The sequence below is a fragment of the Mesoplodon densirostris genome, chromosome 3 (assembly GCF_025265405.1).
Source record: "Mesoplodon densirostris isolate mMesDen1 chromosome 3, mMesDen1 primary haplotype, whole genome shotgun sequence".
NCBI classification, from domain to species: Eukaryota; Metazoa; Chordata; class Mammalia; order Artiodactyla; family Ziphiidae; genus Mesoplodon; species Mesoplodon densirostris.
Genome location: NC_082663.1, coordinates 44580415 through 44601053, shown reverse-complemented (window position 1 = coordinate 44601053; position 20639 = coordinate 44580415). Strand labels below are relative to the sequence as shown.

General features: G+C 41.8%; 2 protein-coding genes across 2 annotated transcripts in view; one reads left to right on the top strand and one right to left on the bottom strand.

Moving 5' to 3' along the window:
- Positions 1-278: 278 nt before the first annotated feature.
- ANKRD55 (ankyrin repeat domain 55) overlaps positions 279-20639 on the top strand; it is a 96652-nt gene continuing 76291 nt past the window's right edge. Inside the window, exon 1 of the mRNA XM_060091703.1 lies at positions 279-336. Coding sequence (XP_059947686.1) covers positions 279-336 — 58 coding nt within the window. The remainder of the gene's footprint in view (positions 337-20639) is intronic.
- On the bottom strand, positions 12140-16341 carry LOC132485213 (protein FAM104A-like). Its single transcript, XM_060091704.1, has 3 exons — positions 16324-16341; positions 12391-12485; positions 12140-12344 (listed from the first exon to the last, which is right to left on the bottom strand). Exons 1-3 carry the CDS (start codon positions 16339-16341, stop codon positions 12140-12142), a joined length of 318 nt encoding a protein of 105 aa, XP_059947687.1.

The window sequence follows — 20639 nt, the reverse complement described above, 5'->3', positions numbered from 1 at the left end:
GTATTTGTTGGAGGAGAGAGGGTGTGTAATATTTACACGTGGGTATAGCTGATGAGTGAGACCATAGGAAGTAACTCTTTTTCCTGTTAGGTATTACAGGAATAACATTTACCTATTTCCATCATTTGCCTTGACAAAGACTGCAGCTCTAATGCACATTTAATTCTCAAACAGAGAGGCAAGGGATGCTGTAGCTGACTGTTGTGTTGACTGTAACGTGTAAGATGGTGTTTTCTCCTCTCTAGAGACCTGGATGCTTTTTGCCATTCTGATGGTAAATGATGAGACAGGCAACCATGGATTTCAGCACTCCATCTGTGTTTGATCAGCAAAAAGGTAAAAACGCTGCTTTAACTCACCCTTTGGTTCTTTGCATCTTTAGTCCAACGGTAGGGATTTGCAGTTGTACGGGGAGAGAGAGTAATGTGTGTGTGTGGTGGAGGGGTGTGGGTGTGTGGGTGTAATGTGGGAAGAGGATTTCACATAGGAAACAAACCTGTTCTAAATGTTCACTTCTCATCTGATAAGCATTTAGAAGGGAAAAATAAGCTTATGGTCTATTAGTCTTGCTAAAGTGCTCCTACCTACAAATTTTAAAAATTGGGTTTCAAGCACACCAGCTATTTCAGATAGTATCATCTTTATTCTCATTAGCTTTTTGTTCAAATCTTTAAAATATATACATTATAATAAGTAACATAAACCCAATATCTCATTGCTATAGTTTCATAAATATCTCTTGATTCCCTTCAGGAATATATGTTGCCCAGATTCATGCTGTAGTTGATATATTATCTCATCCGAGGTTGTGTAATGACTTATCACTATGTTATTATTTGCAATGAAAGGATATATCTTTCTTACTCATAATTCCCAGTGTGGAAGTAATTTTCCACACAAAACAATTGCTGTGAAATTGATCCATCCTTATAAAAAACATGTATTCAGCCATTCAGTCTGTGCATGTACATTTTGCATATGAAGTGTGTGCGTGTATGCATATATATACCTATGTGTAATTATGCATCTTTTCTCTGTAAGTACAGAAAATTTCCATTCTTTAAATGTAAGTAATATTTTAGAAGATTTTTTAAAAAAATATCTGATATCTAAACCACTTTCAATACCCTCTGAGTATTCCTCTGAATCCTAAGATCCTTTGGTCATTTACCTGTTTTGGCTACACCGTGAAAATGGTGGTCTGTGAAAGCCTCATTAAGAAAATTCATTGCTTCTTTCCTTTTCCCTTTTCCTGCTCTAGGCCATAGTGTGTTTACTACCTACCCTTCAAGCTACATCTGGTTTCATGGGTGAATTATTTCAGTTCAGTGCTTTGTAGTTACAGACTTACATTTAGATTTCTGAGTAACTACTGTGTGTGTGTGTGTGTGTGTGTGTGTGCATCTTCAGGATGTGCCAGTTTACACAGCATTGGGCTAGGAACACCATAGAGAAAGTGATTGTTACAGTTGTGCCCACATCCTTTGTACAGTTTGTATCACTGACGGCAATCAGCAAAAGTGACAATATGCTTAGATCCAAAGACCTCATACTGGCTAAAAAATGACATTATTGAGCTATGCAATTCAAAGAGAAACACAATGGGTTTATTTTTTAAGACTAATTTGAGGGAATTAGAACTGACTGCAGAACACTAGCCCCTCGTAATGAATCCATCTGTTCCAGTGTTGTGTCTCCTAACAGGACTGAGCCCAAAACATAGTTAAAATATTAATTTATAATATTTATTTTCTTATAGCACTTTTCATGTGAGCAATTCACAGCTATTTCTCCACCCTAGACCTGATTCTTCCCCTTGTAAGTTAACCCTCTCCCTGATACCTCCATCTCTATTTCTCAATCATTTCTCTCTAGAGGTGCTGTGGTATGGTGGAAATAGCATGGGCGACGTAGGTTAGAATGGCAGAATAACTACTTCTTAGCTGTGTGACCTTAGCAAGTTACCTGACCTCTCTGGGCCTTAATTGCCTCAGCGTTAAAATAAAGGAAACGATGCTCACCTAGCAAGGTTGTTGTGAGAATCTAAAATAATGTACAAAAAGCACCTGTCACATTGCCTGATATGCATTAACTACTTTCAAACTGTGGTTGCTTTTGTTATTATCGTTGCTGTTATAATTATTACCACCCTCGACTGTGAGTTCCTCAAATGTGAAAGACTATTCACCTCTCTATCTCTAGCTTGAATTTAGCAGTCCTCAGAACAAATGAGGGTTTAGTTAAGGCCAGTTGACTATACTACATTAATTATTTTCTTTAGAACTCCAGGGTACCATTTAGAGCAACCCCTAGAACAACAGTTAACTAAATGATACCTGAATAGTTCTATTATCACATTAACCCCTCCACCTTCTTAAAAGCATGAAAGGCCATAATAGGTTTAGACCATTGCATAGATTCTAAATACCATATTGCTGGGCAAAACCATGGTGAAGTGACTTTCTCTTGAAAAGTTGAGTATGGGTAGGGCTTTAGTAGAGGATTTTCCTTGAATTCCTAATATCTGGGGAATCAAAACTCTAGTGTCCACTAGCTTTACATGCAGATGTTGACAAAAGACATTACATCTGGAAAGATCTTAGAAGTCTTGTAAGACTGCTGCGATGGCATCGCCTTTATGGAATGTAGACATCAGCATTTAGGTACGACTTTGTGTCCTATTTTATTTTACCTTCAAAAGAAAAACACTATCAAAAACCAAGGAAGTCCATGGTGTTCTCCACAACTGGTTGGCATTTGACTACTTGTTTGAATTATGTATGGAAAGTCATTGACAGTATGGATTGTTCCTGAGGTTGGCTTGATTTTTGTTTTTGTTTTTATTTTTATTTTATTTATTTATTTATTTTTTGCTGTACATGGGCCTGTCACTGTTGTGGCCTCTCCCATTGCAGAGCACAGGCTCCGGACGCACAGGCTCAGCGGCCATGGCTCACGGGCCCAACCGCTCCGCAGCATGTGGGATCTTCCCGGACCGGGGCACGAACCCGTGTCCCCTGCATCAGCAGGCAGACTCCAACCACTGCACCACCAGGGAAGCCCCTTGTTTTTATTTTTGATTCTGAGTCACTGCATCCTCTACCAGCTGTTAATTCATCATGGGGTTGGGGGGGAAGGAAATGTTGCATTGCTGTTCGTAAGCTTTTTTATTATTTTTTTATTATAATTATTAAAGACTTGGCTTTCTCCTCTCATCACTGTGAGATTACAGATCTACCTGAATGAAATGTAACATTGAAAAGAAAAGAAAAACTTGGCCACATATAAAAGTCACCTAGACAGTTTTTGAAAATCCTGTTGCCCGGATTCCACCACTGGATATTCCATTTTATTTGGTGAGGGGCATGGCCAGACAAAGCTCCCCAGGAAGTTCTAATGTACAACAAAGATTGAGAACCACTCATTCCATCCATCCCCCTAAGATCTCAGATGGGAAAAGTGAAGCACTGAGAGGTTAAAATGGGGGCCAATTTGGGGCTTCCCTGGTGGCGCAGTGATTGAGAGTCTGCCTGCCAATGCATGGGGCACGGGTTCGTGCCCCGGTCTGGGAGGATCCCACATGCCGCGGAGCGGCTGGACCCGTGAGCCATGGCCGCTGAGCCTGCGCATCCGGAGCCTGTGCTCCGCAACGCGAGAGGCCACAACAGTAAGAGGCCCGCGTACCGCAAAAAAAAAAAAAGGAGGGGGGCAATTTATGATCATAACACACAGCTAATTAGTAACAGAGGGGACTGAGACCCAGGTGTTCGCTATCCAGACAGCAGACTAAGAAGTTTCTTTCCAAGGGCAATCTCTGGTCTTAACAGCTACTTTGAGGTGGAGGTAGGGCTCAGGCAGCTTTGGCTTATGGTTGCCCAGAGAATGGTCAGCAATGTGCACTTGGAAACTATGATGAATAATGACCTTCAGTTTGGCTCAAACCAAACCCAGGTGGATTTGGTAAGTCTGAGTCCCTCTAATTGCATTTTTCTATTTTTCTCTTTAGCAGAGGTAATAAGACAACTCCATGCCAGGGGCTTGGGGACAGATGGACATTTGCTCTAGTCCAGTCTCAGTCCTCATCCCAGTTGCATGGACTTGGACAAACTGGTTGATCTTCTCATCTGTGAAATGTGGATAATATTATACATTCACAGGGTTGCTAGGAGGCTTAAAGATTGTGTTATCTTCCTGGCCAAGGGGATTTGGGGCCGTGTCTCTGGCTTGCCCTGTGAAGCTGTGAGGGAGGAAGCCTGGGTCTTCAGAGCTCTCCACTCCGGCTTTGTGCTTCTTACTTTCACCACGGCAATATCTCTCTGGTCCCACGTGTTCTCCCTGGCTGTCTTCCCTCTCAAAGCCCACACGCAGAAAAGGACCTGTAGTAAAATCATTTACTACAGAACACAGAGGTTCCTACTGAAGTTGAGACTTCAGTTATGTAACCAAAGATCCCTGCATGAGGAGGAACCCAGGCCTCAGAGAGAAAATAGAAATGACAAGGGAGATCCCAAGGGCCTCACCCAGCCCAGCCCTGCCCCAGCTCTGTAAGAAAGAGGCTTACTGAGGAGGCTGAACAGTGTGTCTGCAGGCACCTCTGGGGGGTGTGGCCCACCCTCACAGGTTTTTCTCTGGTAGAGCTGTTGCGAGAATTCGAGAAGGGGCTGGGCCCTCCAGCCCAGATTTATACAGAGCATCGTGTCCTAGGGCTGCTCTAACAAATTACCATAAACTGAGTGGCTTCAGACAAGAGAAATGCAATCTCTCACAGCTCTGGAAGCCAGAAGTATGAAATCAAGATGTCAGCAGGGCGTGTGCTCCTTCCGAAGGCTCTAGGGAAGAGTCCTTCCTTGTCTCCTCCAGCTTCTAACTGCTGTGGCTTCATCACCCCAATCCGCCTGCATCTTCACATGGCCTTTCCCTCTGCATGTGTGTCTGAGAACTCCCTCTGCCTCTCTCTTATAACAATACATGTGCTTGCATTTAGGGCCCACCCAGATACGCCAGGATAAGCTTCTACTCTCAAAATCCTTAACTCAGTCTTTCAACGTGTGAGGTGACATGCACTCTTTTGCCATATGAGGTCATAGTCACAGGTCCCAGGGACTAGGACATGGATATACCTTCAAGGCCACCATTCAGCCTGCTACTTGGCATGAAAAAAGGTCAGATCTCAAGTTCCTTCTCAGAGGTATACAGCCTCATCGCTGGGTTTCTGGTAAAATCCATTCTCATTTAAGTCGGAAGAAGGGTTGGCATTTGGGAGGTGGGATGGAAAGGGCATAAGATAAAATGACAAAACTGAGGTTCAAGCCTAAACCTGCCTGACTTCAAAACCCATCTTTTTTTTTTACTGCAATACTCTTCCTTTTTTTTTTTTTTTTTTTTTTTTTTTTTTTGGCGGTACGCGGGCCTCTCACTGTTGTGGCATCTCCCGTTGCGGAGCACAGGCTCCGGACGCGCAGGCTCAGCAGCCATGGCTCACGGGCCCAGCTGCTCCGTGGCATGTGGGATCTTCCCAGACTAGGGCACGAACCCGTGTCCCCTGCATCGGCAGGCGGACTCTCAACCACTGCACCACCAGGGAAGCCCCGTATTGTGGATTTTTAAAGCTCCCACATGCAGATATGCTGGTTTTAATTTCCAACTTTTCATCCAAAATGGGAACGCCAAACAAAAAGTATTTAGAGTGCACAGATATGCACTTTGCTGAAAAAACCAAAGTTAAAATTCTGATGTGACAAAGGAAGAATGCCTCCAAAGGAAGAATAAGCAAATTTTCAAAGGGGTTTGGGAAGAAAGTAGAGAAAAGGCAGGCAAAGGAGACAGGAAAGAGAGGGGATGATTTGGGCTCAGCTGACTTTAGGCACAGACCTTGAATGGGATGAAACCCAGGAACACTGAGGAGAATTCTGTGATTGATTTTCAGATTGATGGTCCAGATACAGGAAGATTAGCTGCAGGTGACCATTCCAGAGGTTCAGAAGCAGATTATCTGTTGCCTGTGAGAAAATGCGCAGCCTTCTCCCTCTCTTGGTCAAGAAAGAGGAACAGAGGGAAGAAGTAACAGGAGAATTCTTTTTCCAATTTTCTTGCCCACTCAAGACCTAACCCGGGCAAACACGTTGACTGGAAGCCTGCCCCTCCCCCTCCTCTGCCTCCTTCTTTGTGCTCTTTGTCCTCTTTCCAGCACACAGGAACTTCCCTTCCATCAGCCAACTCCTGGGAAAGCTTGTGACATGCCAATCCACTCCCAGCCCCTCTTCTGGACCCAGCTAGAGGGAAGCCCCTGACTGATCTTATCCAAACAATTACCATTCACTGCCTTAGAGAACCATGAAACCGAAAGTGATTCATTGGATTGGGGTTGAGGGGAGTGGTGTCGTTGTCAGCATTCTCCACCATAGGACCACCATAGTGTCCTCGGGAATGGGGCCTCTTGCCTGACTATGCATCGAAAGAAGGAGAATCTGGGAGTGGTACGCAGAGGGAATGAAGGCCCACCTGGTGAGCCAGATCTCCTGAATCAACCCTGATGTTATGTCCCACAACTTGGCTAGATCAACTTCAGAAGGCAAATCCTCAGCTTAGCCCCTTGTCTGGAAGTCAGCTGGGTCACCACACTGAGCTTTTCCTACCATCTCTATTCATTAACTCCATATTTCTTTAGAATTATTAAACAACTGTGTTGATTAGCTGATATCCATAGATTTTCGCTTTGAGGCAACCATTTGGATGCAAGGATATTTTAATGGAGCCTAAGGAAGAACCACTAAACTTGTAGCTATTTTTATTCCCAAACAAGTAGAAAAAAACAAACCTCTCACCCATCGCAAATACAGGACACGGTGAGGAGGTAAGGGTCTAGATGCACTGAGGCCCAAGGTTGGTGTAAAAGATGGGTATGGGCTAGACACTGTATTGCAGAAAGACCACATCCACCCAGGAGTCATGTTTAGCACACTTGTAAGCCTAATAAATAGGTCCGTGTGCTTAATAAGGGCCCTAAATTAGTTTTCTCTATGTAAAATTTTAAAATGTCAGTTGCTTATTGATGAGGCCACTCTTGTTTTATTGGGTCCATTGGGGGAAGAAGTGAAGGGACAATGTTCCAGTCTACATGGGAACTATTTCCATTTCTAAAAGTATCCTCAGAATTTAAAAATATACACATATAACATTTAATAGCATTCTAATGCTTTTTTTAACTTTTTGTTTGAAAATCATTTCAAACTTGAAGAAACATTGTAAGATTAGTATAAAGAACACTGTCTTTGGGGCTTCCCTGGTGGTGCAGTGGTTGAGAGTCCACCTGCTGATGCAGGGGACACGGGTTCATGCCCCGGTCCGGGAAGATCCCACATGCCGTGGAGCGGCTGGGCCCGTGAGCCATGGCCGCTGAGCCTGCGCGTCCAGAGCCTGTGCTCCACAACGGGAGAGGCCACAACAGTGAGAGGCCCGCGTACAGCAAAAAAAAAAGAACACTGTCTTTTACCCAGATTCACCTGATAACGTTTTACCCCATTTGCTTTATTGTTAGCTCTTTCTGTGTGTCCATCTCTACATCTCTGTATCTCTCTTTCTCTCTCTCTCTCTCTGCCTCTTTCTCTATATGTATGTATGTATATGCTTATTTGTGTTAGTGTGTATGTGCGCATACATGTGTATGTACTTTTATCTCATCTGCCTGCATTCCAATTTTGTCTATTGATCCAATAATGTCTTTTATAGCATTTTACCCCCAGTACAGGATCCAGTCTAGGATTAGGTACTACAGTTAGTTATCGGGCCTCTTTAGTCTCCTTTAACCTGGAACATTTCTTTAGACTTTCTTTGTCTTTTATGACATTGACATTTTTGAACTTACAGTCTTTCTCTTATTTTAACACCAAGTTCCTCCTTATGGGTTTGTCTGACGCTCCCTCACAACTAGATTTAGATTATGCATTCCCAGCCAGAACATCACATGGGCGATGTATCCATCTCAGGTTATCACAATATGGTTTAAATTCTTTTAGATGGTAATTTGATGTTACAGGTGTTGCACTATTAGATATCAACTGGTTCTTACAGAGTTTTTTAAGTACTGGTGTTTCTTTCTAAATGTAAAATTAGCATCACCTTCTTCAAAATATTCAAGCAATACAAAAAAGAATTCAGTATAGAAAGTGTTGTATTCTCTTAACTAGCAAAGGGCTCTGTTCAGAGTCTCTTAGCCCCAGCCTGTTCCCAGCTTCTCAGCTGCCAAGATAGACCCTAGCAACTCAACCTCCATGCGGGGATGGGGAGTAGCTTCCAAATGGAGACAGAGGAGATCAGGCCAAGAATATTAACCAGTAGTAATAATCAGAAGAAGAGCGATAACTCTGGTATATTAAGCAGCTCCCATTTATTAAACCAGACACTGTGCAAAACTTTCATTCCTATCATCTCACTGGATCCTCAACACAGCCTGTGAGATAGATTCCATTTCTAGTCCATCTGAGGTTACATGACTTATCCAAGGCCACACAGGACAAAGGCAAAGCTCCCATTTTTAACTCTGGTTTCTGACCCCCAAGCCCTCCTCACACTCTTGTTCACCATGAAGTTATACTTTCTGGATTCTTATAACCCACCTCATCAATCCCTTCATGACTCCTAGCACAAAAGAAAATAAAGGTGATGGCAGCTAGGTTTGCTCAAGTCTCCCCAGGGCTGAGCTTCCATTTGCAATGAGTTCTGCCCAGTAGGCTCAGCTTAGTGACAGGCCGACCTCTTCCATGGTAGGAGTGGATCCAGTCTCCATGGCAACCTGCCTTTAAAGCAAAGAAAGACACCAGAATCCTAGGAGGAGGCTAAAGGGGTAGGATTCACTGGAATTTGACCTGTGGAACTGATGTGATGGGAATTGGGAATTTTTAAGGTCAGGTCTTGGCTTCCACCCCAGAAGCTTCTGAAGCCAGGTTCTTTATCATTTTCCTACTCAACCTATTTGTTCTGTGCAGCAACAGGTTAACATTTCTCCAAGAGACATTTCAGAGGGCCCTGACCCTGTAATCAAGGTCACGAATAAATAGCAACCGATAAAGAGGAAAGAGAATTATTTTAACCTTGACATCCTAAGCTTTGATCCTGGGTGACCCCAAGATCATTCCTCTGTACTCTAACTCACAACAGTAAATCAGAACACAGTTTTGTGTTAAAAAAAAAAAAAACCAAAATCAACAACAACAACGAAAACACCTTACTTTTAAGAATCATGAGAGGAACACCTGAAATTCATCTGAAAGGACATTTTAATCCTTCTTACTTAGTGCTATTCAAGTCAGCTGACTCAGCATGACCACTATGCAGAGGTCTGGGGATGGGCTCGCACTGTCTGCTTTCTGGTGGTCACTGCAGAAACCAGTCCAGATCCTGGAGGTGTTTTGTCTTAGAATGGTAACTTGTAGAATTGAAAGGAACTCAGTGAATGTGTAATCCAGCTCCCTCTCTTTTTACATGTGAACACTGAAACAGAGGGGTTAGCAGTGGTACAGTGTACTGGACTGTAATGGCCACCGGAGTCAAACCAAACAATTCAAGTCCCAGTGCTACCACTCTTTTTACCGACCCTTTCCAGTCAGGCCCCAGCAACGGTCCTTCTGCCGGTGTCATTGGAGCCAACAGAATGAGCCTGAGTTTGGTTCAGAAGTAAAGGGGAGGGCTTCCCTGGTGGCACAGTGGTTGGGAGTCCGCCTGCCGATGCAGGGGACACGGGTTCGTGCCCCGGTCCGGGAAGATCCCGCATGCCGCGGAGCGGCTGAGCCTGTGAGCCATGGCCGCTGAGCCTGCGCATCCGGAGCCTGTGCTCCGCAACGGGAGAGGCCACAACAGTGAGAGGCCCGCGTACCGCAAAAAAAAAAAAAAAAAAAAAAAAAAAAAGTAAAGGGAAGTTTTCTTCTTTGCTCAAAGAATGGAGAAAGGCGAACTCACTCTCTAGAGGACACGCTATCCCTACAGGCTGTGGGCGGGGCTGCTTTATAGGATCTCCTCAGCGCGGGGTGGGGGGGCGGGGGGGCGGAGCTCTCCCAGGGCAGGCGCAGCCGTACCGCTCAGGCTCCAGAGCGCAGGCTCCGGAGCAGCGTCTCTGCCCACGGCCCGCGGCCATCTTGAATTGAGGTGGTGTGTGCAACCGCGCTTCTGCCCACGCCCGGAGCTGAGGTGTCTCGCGCGGGCACTTCCCCCGAGGAGGAACTCTGGTCTGAAGTGCCACGTACCAGTACGAGGCCTCTGCACGCGGCTCCCTGTGAGCAAGTGAAACCAGACTAATCACAAAGGAAAAAGAAAAAAGGTTAGACTGTATTTTATTACCCAGATTCTATTTTTCCATGAATTGTTAGTGGGCTATGCTGGTGACACTTACTGTGTGACCCAGCTGTTTAACATCTCTATACCTCACTTTCCTACCTTGTAAATTAAGATGGTGCTATTACAAAGGATTGTTTATAAAGATTGAATTAAGGAATACATGCAAGGTACCTGCAACCACTGCTGGCCCATAGTAATCACTCAGTAACTGCTAGAGGGTGTAACGGGTTTGTTATAAAGATGGTTATAGGGCATCTCAGGTGGCGCAGTGGTTGGGAGTCCGCCTGCTGATGCGGGGGACGCGGGTTCGTGCCCTGGTCCGGGAAGGTCCCGCGTGCCGCGGAGCGGCTGGGCCCGTGAGCCAGGGTCGCTGGGCCTGTGCGTCCAGAGCCTGTGCTCCGCGGCGGGGGAGGCCACGGCAGTGGGAGGCCCGTGTACTGCAAGAAAAAAAAAAAAAAGATGGTTATAACAATCTTCAGAGGATTGTTAGAAAGATTCAATGACATAATACATACAAAGCCCTTGGAACCATGCCTGGCCCAGAGTAACCACTTAGCAAGTGCTAATGATTCTTATAGATGACTTACCTAAGGTCATATGGACAACTGGTCTTCCCTGGTCAAGAGAACATCCATCTCTCAAGTTACCTCCCCCTCTGTAATGAATTCATAGCATAGCACTCCTTTTTTAAATTTTATTTTTTAATTTTTTATACAATTTTTAAAGGCTAATTTCCATTTACATTTATTACAAAATATTGTCTATATTCCCCATGTGTACAGTATATCCTTGAGCCTATCTTATATCAATAGTTTGTACCTCCTACTGCTCCCCTCCTCCCCCCCACCCCCCCCCCCGTTAATCACTAGTTTGTTCTCTATATCTGTGAGTCTGCTTCTTTTTTGTTGTATTCATTAGTTTGTTGTATTTTTTAGATTCTACATATAAGTGATATCATACAGTCTTTCTCTGTCTGACTTATTTCACTTAGCATAATGCCCTCCAACTCCATCCATGTTGCTGCAAATGTCAACATTTCATTCCTTTTTATGGCTGAGTAGTATTCCATTGTATATATACACATCTTCTTTATCCATTCATCTGTTGACAGACACTTAGGTTGCTTCTATATCTTGGCAATTGTAAAAAATGCTGCTATGAACATTGGGGTACATGTAGCTTTTTTTTTTTTTTTTTTTTCTTTTTGCGGTATGCGGGCCTCTCACTGTTGTGGCCTCTCCCGTTGCGGAGCACAGGCTCCGGATGCGCAGGCCCAGCGGCCATGGCTCACGGGCCCAGCCGCTCCGCGGCATATGGGATCCTCCCAGACCGGGGCACGAACCCGTATCCCCTGCATCGGCAGGCGGACTCTTAACCACTGCGCCACCAGGGAGGCCCTACATGTAGCTTTTTGAATGAGTGTTTTTGTTATATTCGGATATAAACCCAGGAGTGGAATTGCTCAGTCATATGGTAACCCTGTTTTTAGTTTTTTGAGAAACCTCCATACTGTTTTCCACAGTGGCTGCACCAATTTACATTCCCACCAACAGTGTAGGTGGGTTGCCTTTTCTCTACATCCTTGACAACGTTTGTTACTTGTGTTCTTTTTGACGATGGCCATTCTGGCAGGTGTGAGGTGATGTCTCATTGTGGTTTTGATTTGCATTCCCAGATGATTAGCAATGTTGAGCATCTTTTCTTTTGTGTGTGTGTGTGTGTGTGTGTGTGTGTGCAATTGCTTTTATAAACAAATTTTAGGCTGGAATAAGGAGCTCCTAGTTCATCATGTTGGAGATTGTCCTTGCTGCTATAGGCTGTTGAAGTGTGCCTCCCTTATGATCTGGTTGATGTGGGAATAAGGACCTTGGCATACCGCATACTCCTCATATAAGGACTGAGGGGTACTCTTGTTGAGTTCAGCAATGATCTGGTTTAAGCTGCTTTCTGATACAATTACTCTCTCTGGGGAATTAACACTGCTGCTCCTGTCATTATCATTGCTTGAACATGCACACACTTTGGTTCCTCTTAGTGCTTCCTTCCTTATTGTTTTTCGTTGCATCCTGAGACTCCTGAAAAACAGGGTTTCTCTTACTCCTTTTGGACTGGGGAGAATGGTGATTGTCCTCTTTATTATCATTCCTTCTTCTTTTCTGCTTATTGTTCACTGACTGTGTTTCTGATTCCAACAGCGTGTCGGTAATTGGGTCTACATTCATATTTAGGACAGAGAATACATTAGTACTGGCCGAAGTGGCCCTGGCAATATTGGCCGAAGACGCAAAGCAGGATGATGGTGAGGACCAGAGATGGACCTAGTACAGGCCAAAGTTGCCCTGTAAAAACATTCTGTCATGGCATACCTCCCTAGTCCTGGCCCCCAAACCCTAGAAACCTTGAGTATCTTTTCATGTACCTGTTGGCCGTCTGCATTTCCTTTTTGGAAAAATGTCTATTCAGTTCTTCTGCTCTTTTTTTTTTGACTGCATTGGGTCTTTGTTGCTGCGTGTGGCTTTCTCTAGTTGCAGTGAGCGGGGGCTACTCTTCATTGCAGTGCACGTGCTTCTCATTGCGGTGGCTTCTCTCATTGTAGAGCACAGGCTCTAGGCACTTGGGCTTCAGTAGTTATGGCTCACGGGCTTAGTTGCTCCGCAGCATGCGGAATCTTCCCGGACCAGGTCTCAAACCCATGTCCCCTGCATTGGCAGGCGGATTCTTAACCACTGTGCCACTAAGGAAGTCCCTTCTGCCCAGTTTTTAATCAGGTTTTTTTTTTTATGTTGAGTTATATGAACTGTTTATATATGTTGGATATTAATCCTTTATCAGTCATATCATTTGCAAATATTGTCTCCCATTCAGTAGGTTGTCTTCATTTTGTCGATGGTTTCCTTTGCTATGCAAAGCTTTGGAGTTTATTTTTGCTTTTATTTCCTTTACTTTAAGAGACAGATCCAAAAAAATATTGCTGTGATTTATGTCAAAGAGTGTTCTGCCTATGTTTTCCTCTAGGAGTTTTATAGTATCCAGTCTCACATTTAGGTCTTTAATCCATTTTGAGTTTACTTTTGTATATGGTGTTAGAGAATGTTCTGATTTCATTCTTTTACATGTAGCTGTCCAGTTTTCCCAGCACCACTTATTGAAGAGGCTGTCTTTTCTCCATTGTATATTCTTACCTCCTTTGTCATAGATTAATTGACCATAAGTGTCTGGGTTTATTTCTGAGCTCTATATTCTTTTTTTTTTTTTTTTTTTTTTTTGGCTGCATTGGGTCTTTGTTGCTGCATGCGGGCCTTCTGTAGTTGCAGTGACTGGGGGCTACTCTTGGTTGTGGTGCACAGGCTTCTCATTGCAGTGGCTTCTCTTGTTGTAGAGCATGGGCTCTAGGCATGCAGGCTTCAGTAGTTGTGGCACGTGGGCTCAGTAGTTGTGGCTCACGGGCTGTAGAACACAGGCTCAGTAGTTGTGGTGCATGGGCTTAGTTGCTCCGCAGCATGTGGGATCTTCCCAGACCAGGACTCAAACCCGTGTCCCCTGCATTGGCAGGTGGATTCTTAACCACTGTGCCACCAGGGAAGTCCCATCTGGGCTTTGTATTCTGTTCCATTGATCTAGGTGTCTGTTTTTGATAGCACTGCTTTTTGTTTGGAAATTGGAAGGAGTAGAATTTGCCTAGCAAGAAAACCACATTAGAAAGAAAATAATTCCCAGAAAAGCTCACAGGTCTTGGAGAACTTCTACTTTCCCTTTCCTCTTTTTCTGGAGTTCTATCCTCTCAGTCTAAGACTTGCCTTCTAGATATAACTCATTCCATTGCTTAAAAGCCAGCCTACCTGTTAGCTTCCACTTTCCATGCTAGTGCCAGGCAGGTTTCTAGACTTTCTATGCTGTTCTAGGAATCGATCTAGTCTTGAAGCACAGTCTTACTTTTTAAATTATTATAGTTTCATAATGTTTTACGATTTGATAGAAAAATCCTCCTTCAATACTTTTTTCAAATTTTTTTTTTCAATTTTTTTTTTGTTTTCCTCTTTTTGTTTGTTTTTGCTTTTGGTGTAGTAATACATTCACACAATTTCAAGGTATAAAACAATGTACAGTGAAAAATCTCCCTTCACACCAACCCCTCCAGCCATCCAAATCCCCTCCTGGAAGCAAAACAATGTAAGCAGTTTCTTATATATCCTGACAAAGAGACTCTATGTATAGATAAGTAAATACTTAAGTATATTCTTTTTTTTCTTCTTTAAAGCATAAGTTTATTCATTTGTTTTTACAAATGAAAGTCAATATCATTTTTCTGAGCCCTCCCCCCCAAAAAACTGTTGGAACTTTCACTGAAATGACATTAAACTTAAAAATGAATCTGTATAATAATTAAAATTAGTTATACTATTTAGTTCAACTATCTGGAAACATGGCATGTATCTTCATGAATCCAACTCTTTTCTTAGTTCCTTATTTAGATTCTGAATATTTATTACTGGGTATTTTATATTTTCATTTTAGTGAGTTATTTTCAATGTAAGGAGGAGTTAGTTTCCTCATATTATTTAATATAGAAAAACTATTTAGTTTCATATTTATTTTTAAATCTGGCTAACTTATTAATTCTAATGGTTCTGTGGTTAATTCTCTTGTGTCATCCTGGTGCACAGGATGAAACCAGAAGGACTGGTTTCAGATCCTGCTCTGCCATTTAATAGCTGTACAACTTAGGGGAAATTATTAAACCTCTGTGTGCTTCAATTCCCTCATCTGTAAATAGGGTAAAGATACTACCTACTTCATAAAGTTGTTGAAATAAATAAATAGCTTAATTCAAAGGAAACTGTTAGGACAGTGCAAAGAACATGAGTAAAAGTTAGCTTTGATTAAACTTTGATAATTTTGCTCTTCCTTTATGATTATTATCTCATTTCTTTTTGCTTCATATATTACTGCATTAGATAAAATTTGTCTTCTTTCTTTCCCTATTTTTTCACTATTAGGTGTGGTGTTTGAAATTGGTTAGAAATAAATGTAGTTAATCATATTGATAATCAAATCTTTTATTCCTAGTTGTTAAGCTTTTTTAAGGAACAGATATCAAATTTTATTAAATGCCTTTCTATTCTTTATTCATATAATCATATATTTCCCCTTTGTTCTACTGATGTGATATATTTTATTAATAGACACTGGAAAATCAAAACATCTATATTCTAGAATAAACTCTGTTCAGTCATGGTGTATTATTCTTTCTACATCCAACTTAATCTGATCTCGCAGAATTTAATTTAAAACTTAAAACCCTGAGTTTACAAATTGGGTCCATCTGTAGGTGCCTGTATGCACATTTCTTTAGCAGTTTATGCTAGCCTTAGAAAATAAATTAGAAAAATTTCATTCTCTTTCTATGCTTCAGTATGAGAACTATTTGTTCCTTGGTTATTTGACATTTATCTTAATATTTTAAAAGAATTCGCTCAACCTCATATTAGAATCCTTATGCTATTACCACTAACTCTAATTCTCCCCTTGGTGTACAAACAGCTCCTCATAGATGCATTCCCAATTTTCAATTAATGTGTAGATTTTATTTTTGCTACAAGTGAGTATAAACTCTAGCACAATGATGTCTCTCCAGCAGAATGCTGAGCTGCACAGCTTGTGGAGAGTAGGATTATAGGCTGCTGTGAGTAAGAGAGAATGGAATGTGGAATATTGTCCAGCACCAAGAAAGGTCACAGGTTCACTGGAATATATGAGGGCTTCGCCACCTGAGTGAATGGGCAGCGAAAGACAGTAGTGCACATTGGTCAGAGGGTTGAGTCTGAGGCCTGACAGCCTGCAGCCTTATCTGAGTTTCACCACTTACTAACTGTGTGACTTTGAGTAAGTCACTTTCCTGCCCTATGCCTCAGTTTCCCCATCCATAAAGTGGGAATAATTCTCATAAGGTGAGAGGTAAATGAGTTGATTTCTAAAAAAGGTTTAGCACAGTACCTGGTACATAATAAGCATGGCATAATTGTTGACCATAATTATGATTGTTATTCTGACAGTGACAGAGACCCCTCAGAGCAGTGGATGCTTTCATAGCTACTGGGAGACATTGTTGTGCCGTCAAAATGGTTGTATGGAGGGCTTCCCTGGTGGCGCAGTGGTTGAGAGTCTGCCTGCCGATGCAGGGGATACGGGTTCGTGCCCCGGTCTGGGAGGATCCCACATGCCGCGGAGCGGCTGGGCCCGTGAGCCATGGCCGCTGGGCCTGTGCGTCCGGAGCCTGTGCTCCGCAACGGGAGAGGCCACAGCAGTGAGAAGCCCGCGTACCGCAAAAAAAAAAAAAAAAAAAAAAAAAAAATGGTTGTATCGAACTTTTTGCTAACTTTAGGATTGTTCTGAGTTTAATTCCTTCAGATATGCTACCAAAAATTCTAGAATTCAAAACTGTGCAGGAAACACAAAAAAGCTAAGAACCTTGACTGTAGACAGACCACAAGACTCTACGGAATGTGATTGAGATGCACTTTGGCCACATTCCCACATTCATGCATATACCGCTGCAGAGAAGTTAGTTCTGGGATCTATGCTTTCCAAGCCACAGTTCCAGTGAATGGGCTGTAGGAGGAGCCTCCTCCAAGGTGTTATTGAGTTAGCACTATATGATAAGGTTGCCCTTACAAATTAGTGAAGAAAAGGAGAATTATACAGTATTTGGGGAAAAAAAGTAATTGTGGCATACAAATATAAAGTTTAAAATTTCCATATTAATTACAGCTAAATGTTAACACATAAGTATAACGTTCCACGGGCAATGAATCATAAGTGCAATATCCATAGATTTTGTTGGTTTATTTTTCAAAAACCAACAAAACAAACTGAGAACTTAAGTGGCAAACAGGGAAAAATAACTGCAGCATAGATAGCAGATGAAGAGTTAGTGTCCTTAATGTGTATAGAGCTCTTTCAAATCAATTAGATAACGACAAATGCCTTGAAATAATATGTAAAGGATACCAACAAGTAATTCATGAAATGGCCATAAACATGTGAAAAAACTTCCCTCTTAGGAATAATAAAAGAAATGACCATTGGAAATGATATACTCTTTTCCTTCTTTCACATCAACATTATTTTTTAAAAAAACAATAAATCACAGTGTCATTAAGAATGAGGTAAATGTATGCTCTCAAGCCCTGCTTGGGGAGGGTGTGTTGGGTCAACCTTTCTGGAGGGCAATTTGACAAAGAGTCAAATCTATTGATTCCCAAGTTCATTTCTAGGAATGTGTCCAAAGGAAATAAAGATGCACAGAAACGCATATATGCAAGAATGTTATAGCATTATTTGGAATAGCTACAAAATTAATTATTCCCCCCAAAAGAGAAACAATTTAAATGTTCAATAGTAAGAGAATGATTAAATCAATTGTGCTAATTCCAGTCAATGGGATTTTATGCCACATTTTATAAATAACATTTTCAAATCTTACCTTATGGCATAGGAAAATATTTGTGATCCAATATTAAGTGTTTGAAAAAGAGCAACAATCAAAATTATATGTACAGCATGATCTTTTTTTTGTAAAATGTAACTCCAGCACCATGCTAAGAACTATTAGTCACTGGTTGTTACAATATTAAAATACCTCTGTATCCTCAGATCAATAGAGATTATTCCCAGCCATTTCCCAGGAACACACACAGCCCACAGTCCAACAGCTAAAAAGTTATCAACCCTGCTCCAGCTGTTAGACCTGCCTCCAGTTTGATGGGGGACCTGACAAGCCAGTCATTAGATCCTTTTAATATTACCCTTCATCTGGTCCCTTATTGTGGGAGGGGAATTTGGAGTGGGAGGAGAAACAGAGATTCACTTAATAAATGAGTAGCAAAATGGCCTTAGTGTTAGCCAAACTCACATTGGATCTCAGAAAATTTCAGTCATTTTCTTCAAGTTCTATGATTGTATTCTCATCCATAGAAGATCACAGTGTAGGAGATTTGAGATTTGCATTGCTACCTTGGTCAATGAATCCTGCCCCCCCAGCAGCCACTGCCCCCAAGCTTCAGCCACAGGAAGGAGTCCACTGTCCTAGGGCGCTACCCACCCTAAGCTACAGCACCTTCCAGAACTCTCTCCCTCCTGTTCTATGCCTCCTGACCTCACAGCTTTTTGTGCCTTTTAACCATTATGCTTGCTCCTTAGGAACTGGCCTTCTCTTTTATACAGCCTTTGGGTTGGGTTACCACTTATTTTCAGCCACGTCCATTTTGAGTGCAGGATAGGGGACAGGAGACAGTTTAGATTTTAGAGGGGGAAGATGGAAAGGGCAGAGGCTCACAACTGCACATTCTGAAGCAACTAGATCTTTCGGGTTTCCAAGCTTCCCCTCCTGCTAGCACTTCTCCCCACTCCCATATTTACATTACACAGGTAGGTGGAGGAATGAGGGCTCCAGGATGGGTGGGAAACAAGCCTATAAATCAAGTATATACAACATACCAACATCTTAATAGTGATTATCTTTGAGTATATATTTTCTTCTTATCTGTATCTTCATAATTTTTGTAATCCAAAATGAAATAACATAAGAAATGATGGATCAATTAAATCAAAATATCTGGGGTTAGCACTTAGGTATCAGGGGTTTGTTTTTTCTTTTTGGTTTTTGGTTTTTATCTCCCCAGATGGTTCTAATGTTTAGCCAGTGTTGAGACCCAGGGATGTAGTCAACCTTATTTTACAAAATAGAGAACTGAATCCAGAGTGGTTCATAGTAATACTCTTGGCTAATATTTCTGTTGTTCAAAAAGAAAGTTCTTTATGAGATTCAGATTTAATTGAGAAGTCATTTCTATTGTCACCTTTTTTTTGCATTTTTTAAATTGAAGTATAGTTGATTTACAGTGTTGTGTTCATTTCTGCTGTACAGCAAAGAGACTCAGTTACACATACATATACGTTCTTTTTTATATTATTTTCCATTATGGTTTATCTCAGGATATTGAATATAGTTCCCTGTGCTATACAGTAGGACCTTGTTGTTATCCATTCTATATGCAATAGGTTTATCCACTAACCCCAAACTCCCAGTCCATCCCTGCCCCTCTCCCCCACCCCCCTTGGCAACCACAAGTGTGTTCTCTATGTCTGTGAGTCTGTTTCTGTTTTATAGGTAAGTTCATTTGTGTCATATTTTAGATTCCACATATAAGTAATATCATATGGTATTTGTCTTTCTCTTTCTGACTTACTTCACTTAGTATGATAATCTCTAGTTGCATCTGTGTTGCTGCAAATAGCATCTTTATCCATTCATCTGTCCATGGACATTTAAGTTGTTTCCATGTCTTGGCTATTGTGAAAAGTGCTGCTATGAACATAGGGGTGAATATATCTTTTTGAATTATAGTTTTGTCCAGATATATGCCCAGGAGTGGGATTGTTGGATCCTATGGTAATTCTATGTTTAGTTTTCTGAGGAACCTCCATACTGTTTTCCATAGTGGCTCCATCAATTTACATTCCCACCAACAGTATAGGAGGCTTTCCTTTCCTCCACACCCTCTCCTGCAATTGTTATTTGTAGACTTTCTAATGATGGCCATTCTGATCAGTGTGAGGTGGTACCTCATAGTTTTGATTTGCATTTCTCTAATAATTAGCGATGTTGAGCATCTTTTCATGTGCCTATTGGCCATCTGTATGTCTTCTTCAGAGAAATGTCTATTTAGGTGTTCAGCCCACTTTTTGGTTGGGTTGTTTTTTTGTTGTTGATTTGTGTGAGCTGTTTGTATATTTTGGAAATTAAGCCCTTGTCGGTTGCACTGTTTGCAAATATGTTCTCCCATTCCGTAGGTTGTCTTCTCATTTTGTTTATGGTTTCCTTTGCTGTGTTGTCACTGTTTTAGACCTCACAATATTACCTACTCACAGCTCTGATGATACAGTTTAAATCAGCCTTACTTAACCATATATCCATAATCTATGAGAGTTGAGGGAAGCTATTCATTTACTTCAACTCTTCTTGAAATGCTAGTGATATGCCTTATGAAATTATTTAAAGGAACAGAAGACTCCTTCTATCACTTTTCCTAATTCTATTCCCAAGGATTGGAAAGAATGAGACTTCCTTTCATATATGTACTCTTCAATTTGCCAGTTGGAAAACAATATGCTAATTAAATCAATAGACATATTTATCAAGTATCTACAATGTATCCAACACTACTCTAACTTCTATCTCATGTTCAAGGTTTTTTTTTTCTGCAAAAAAAGCAAAGCCATACTGCCAAAATTCTAGTGGGGTCATATGA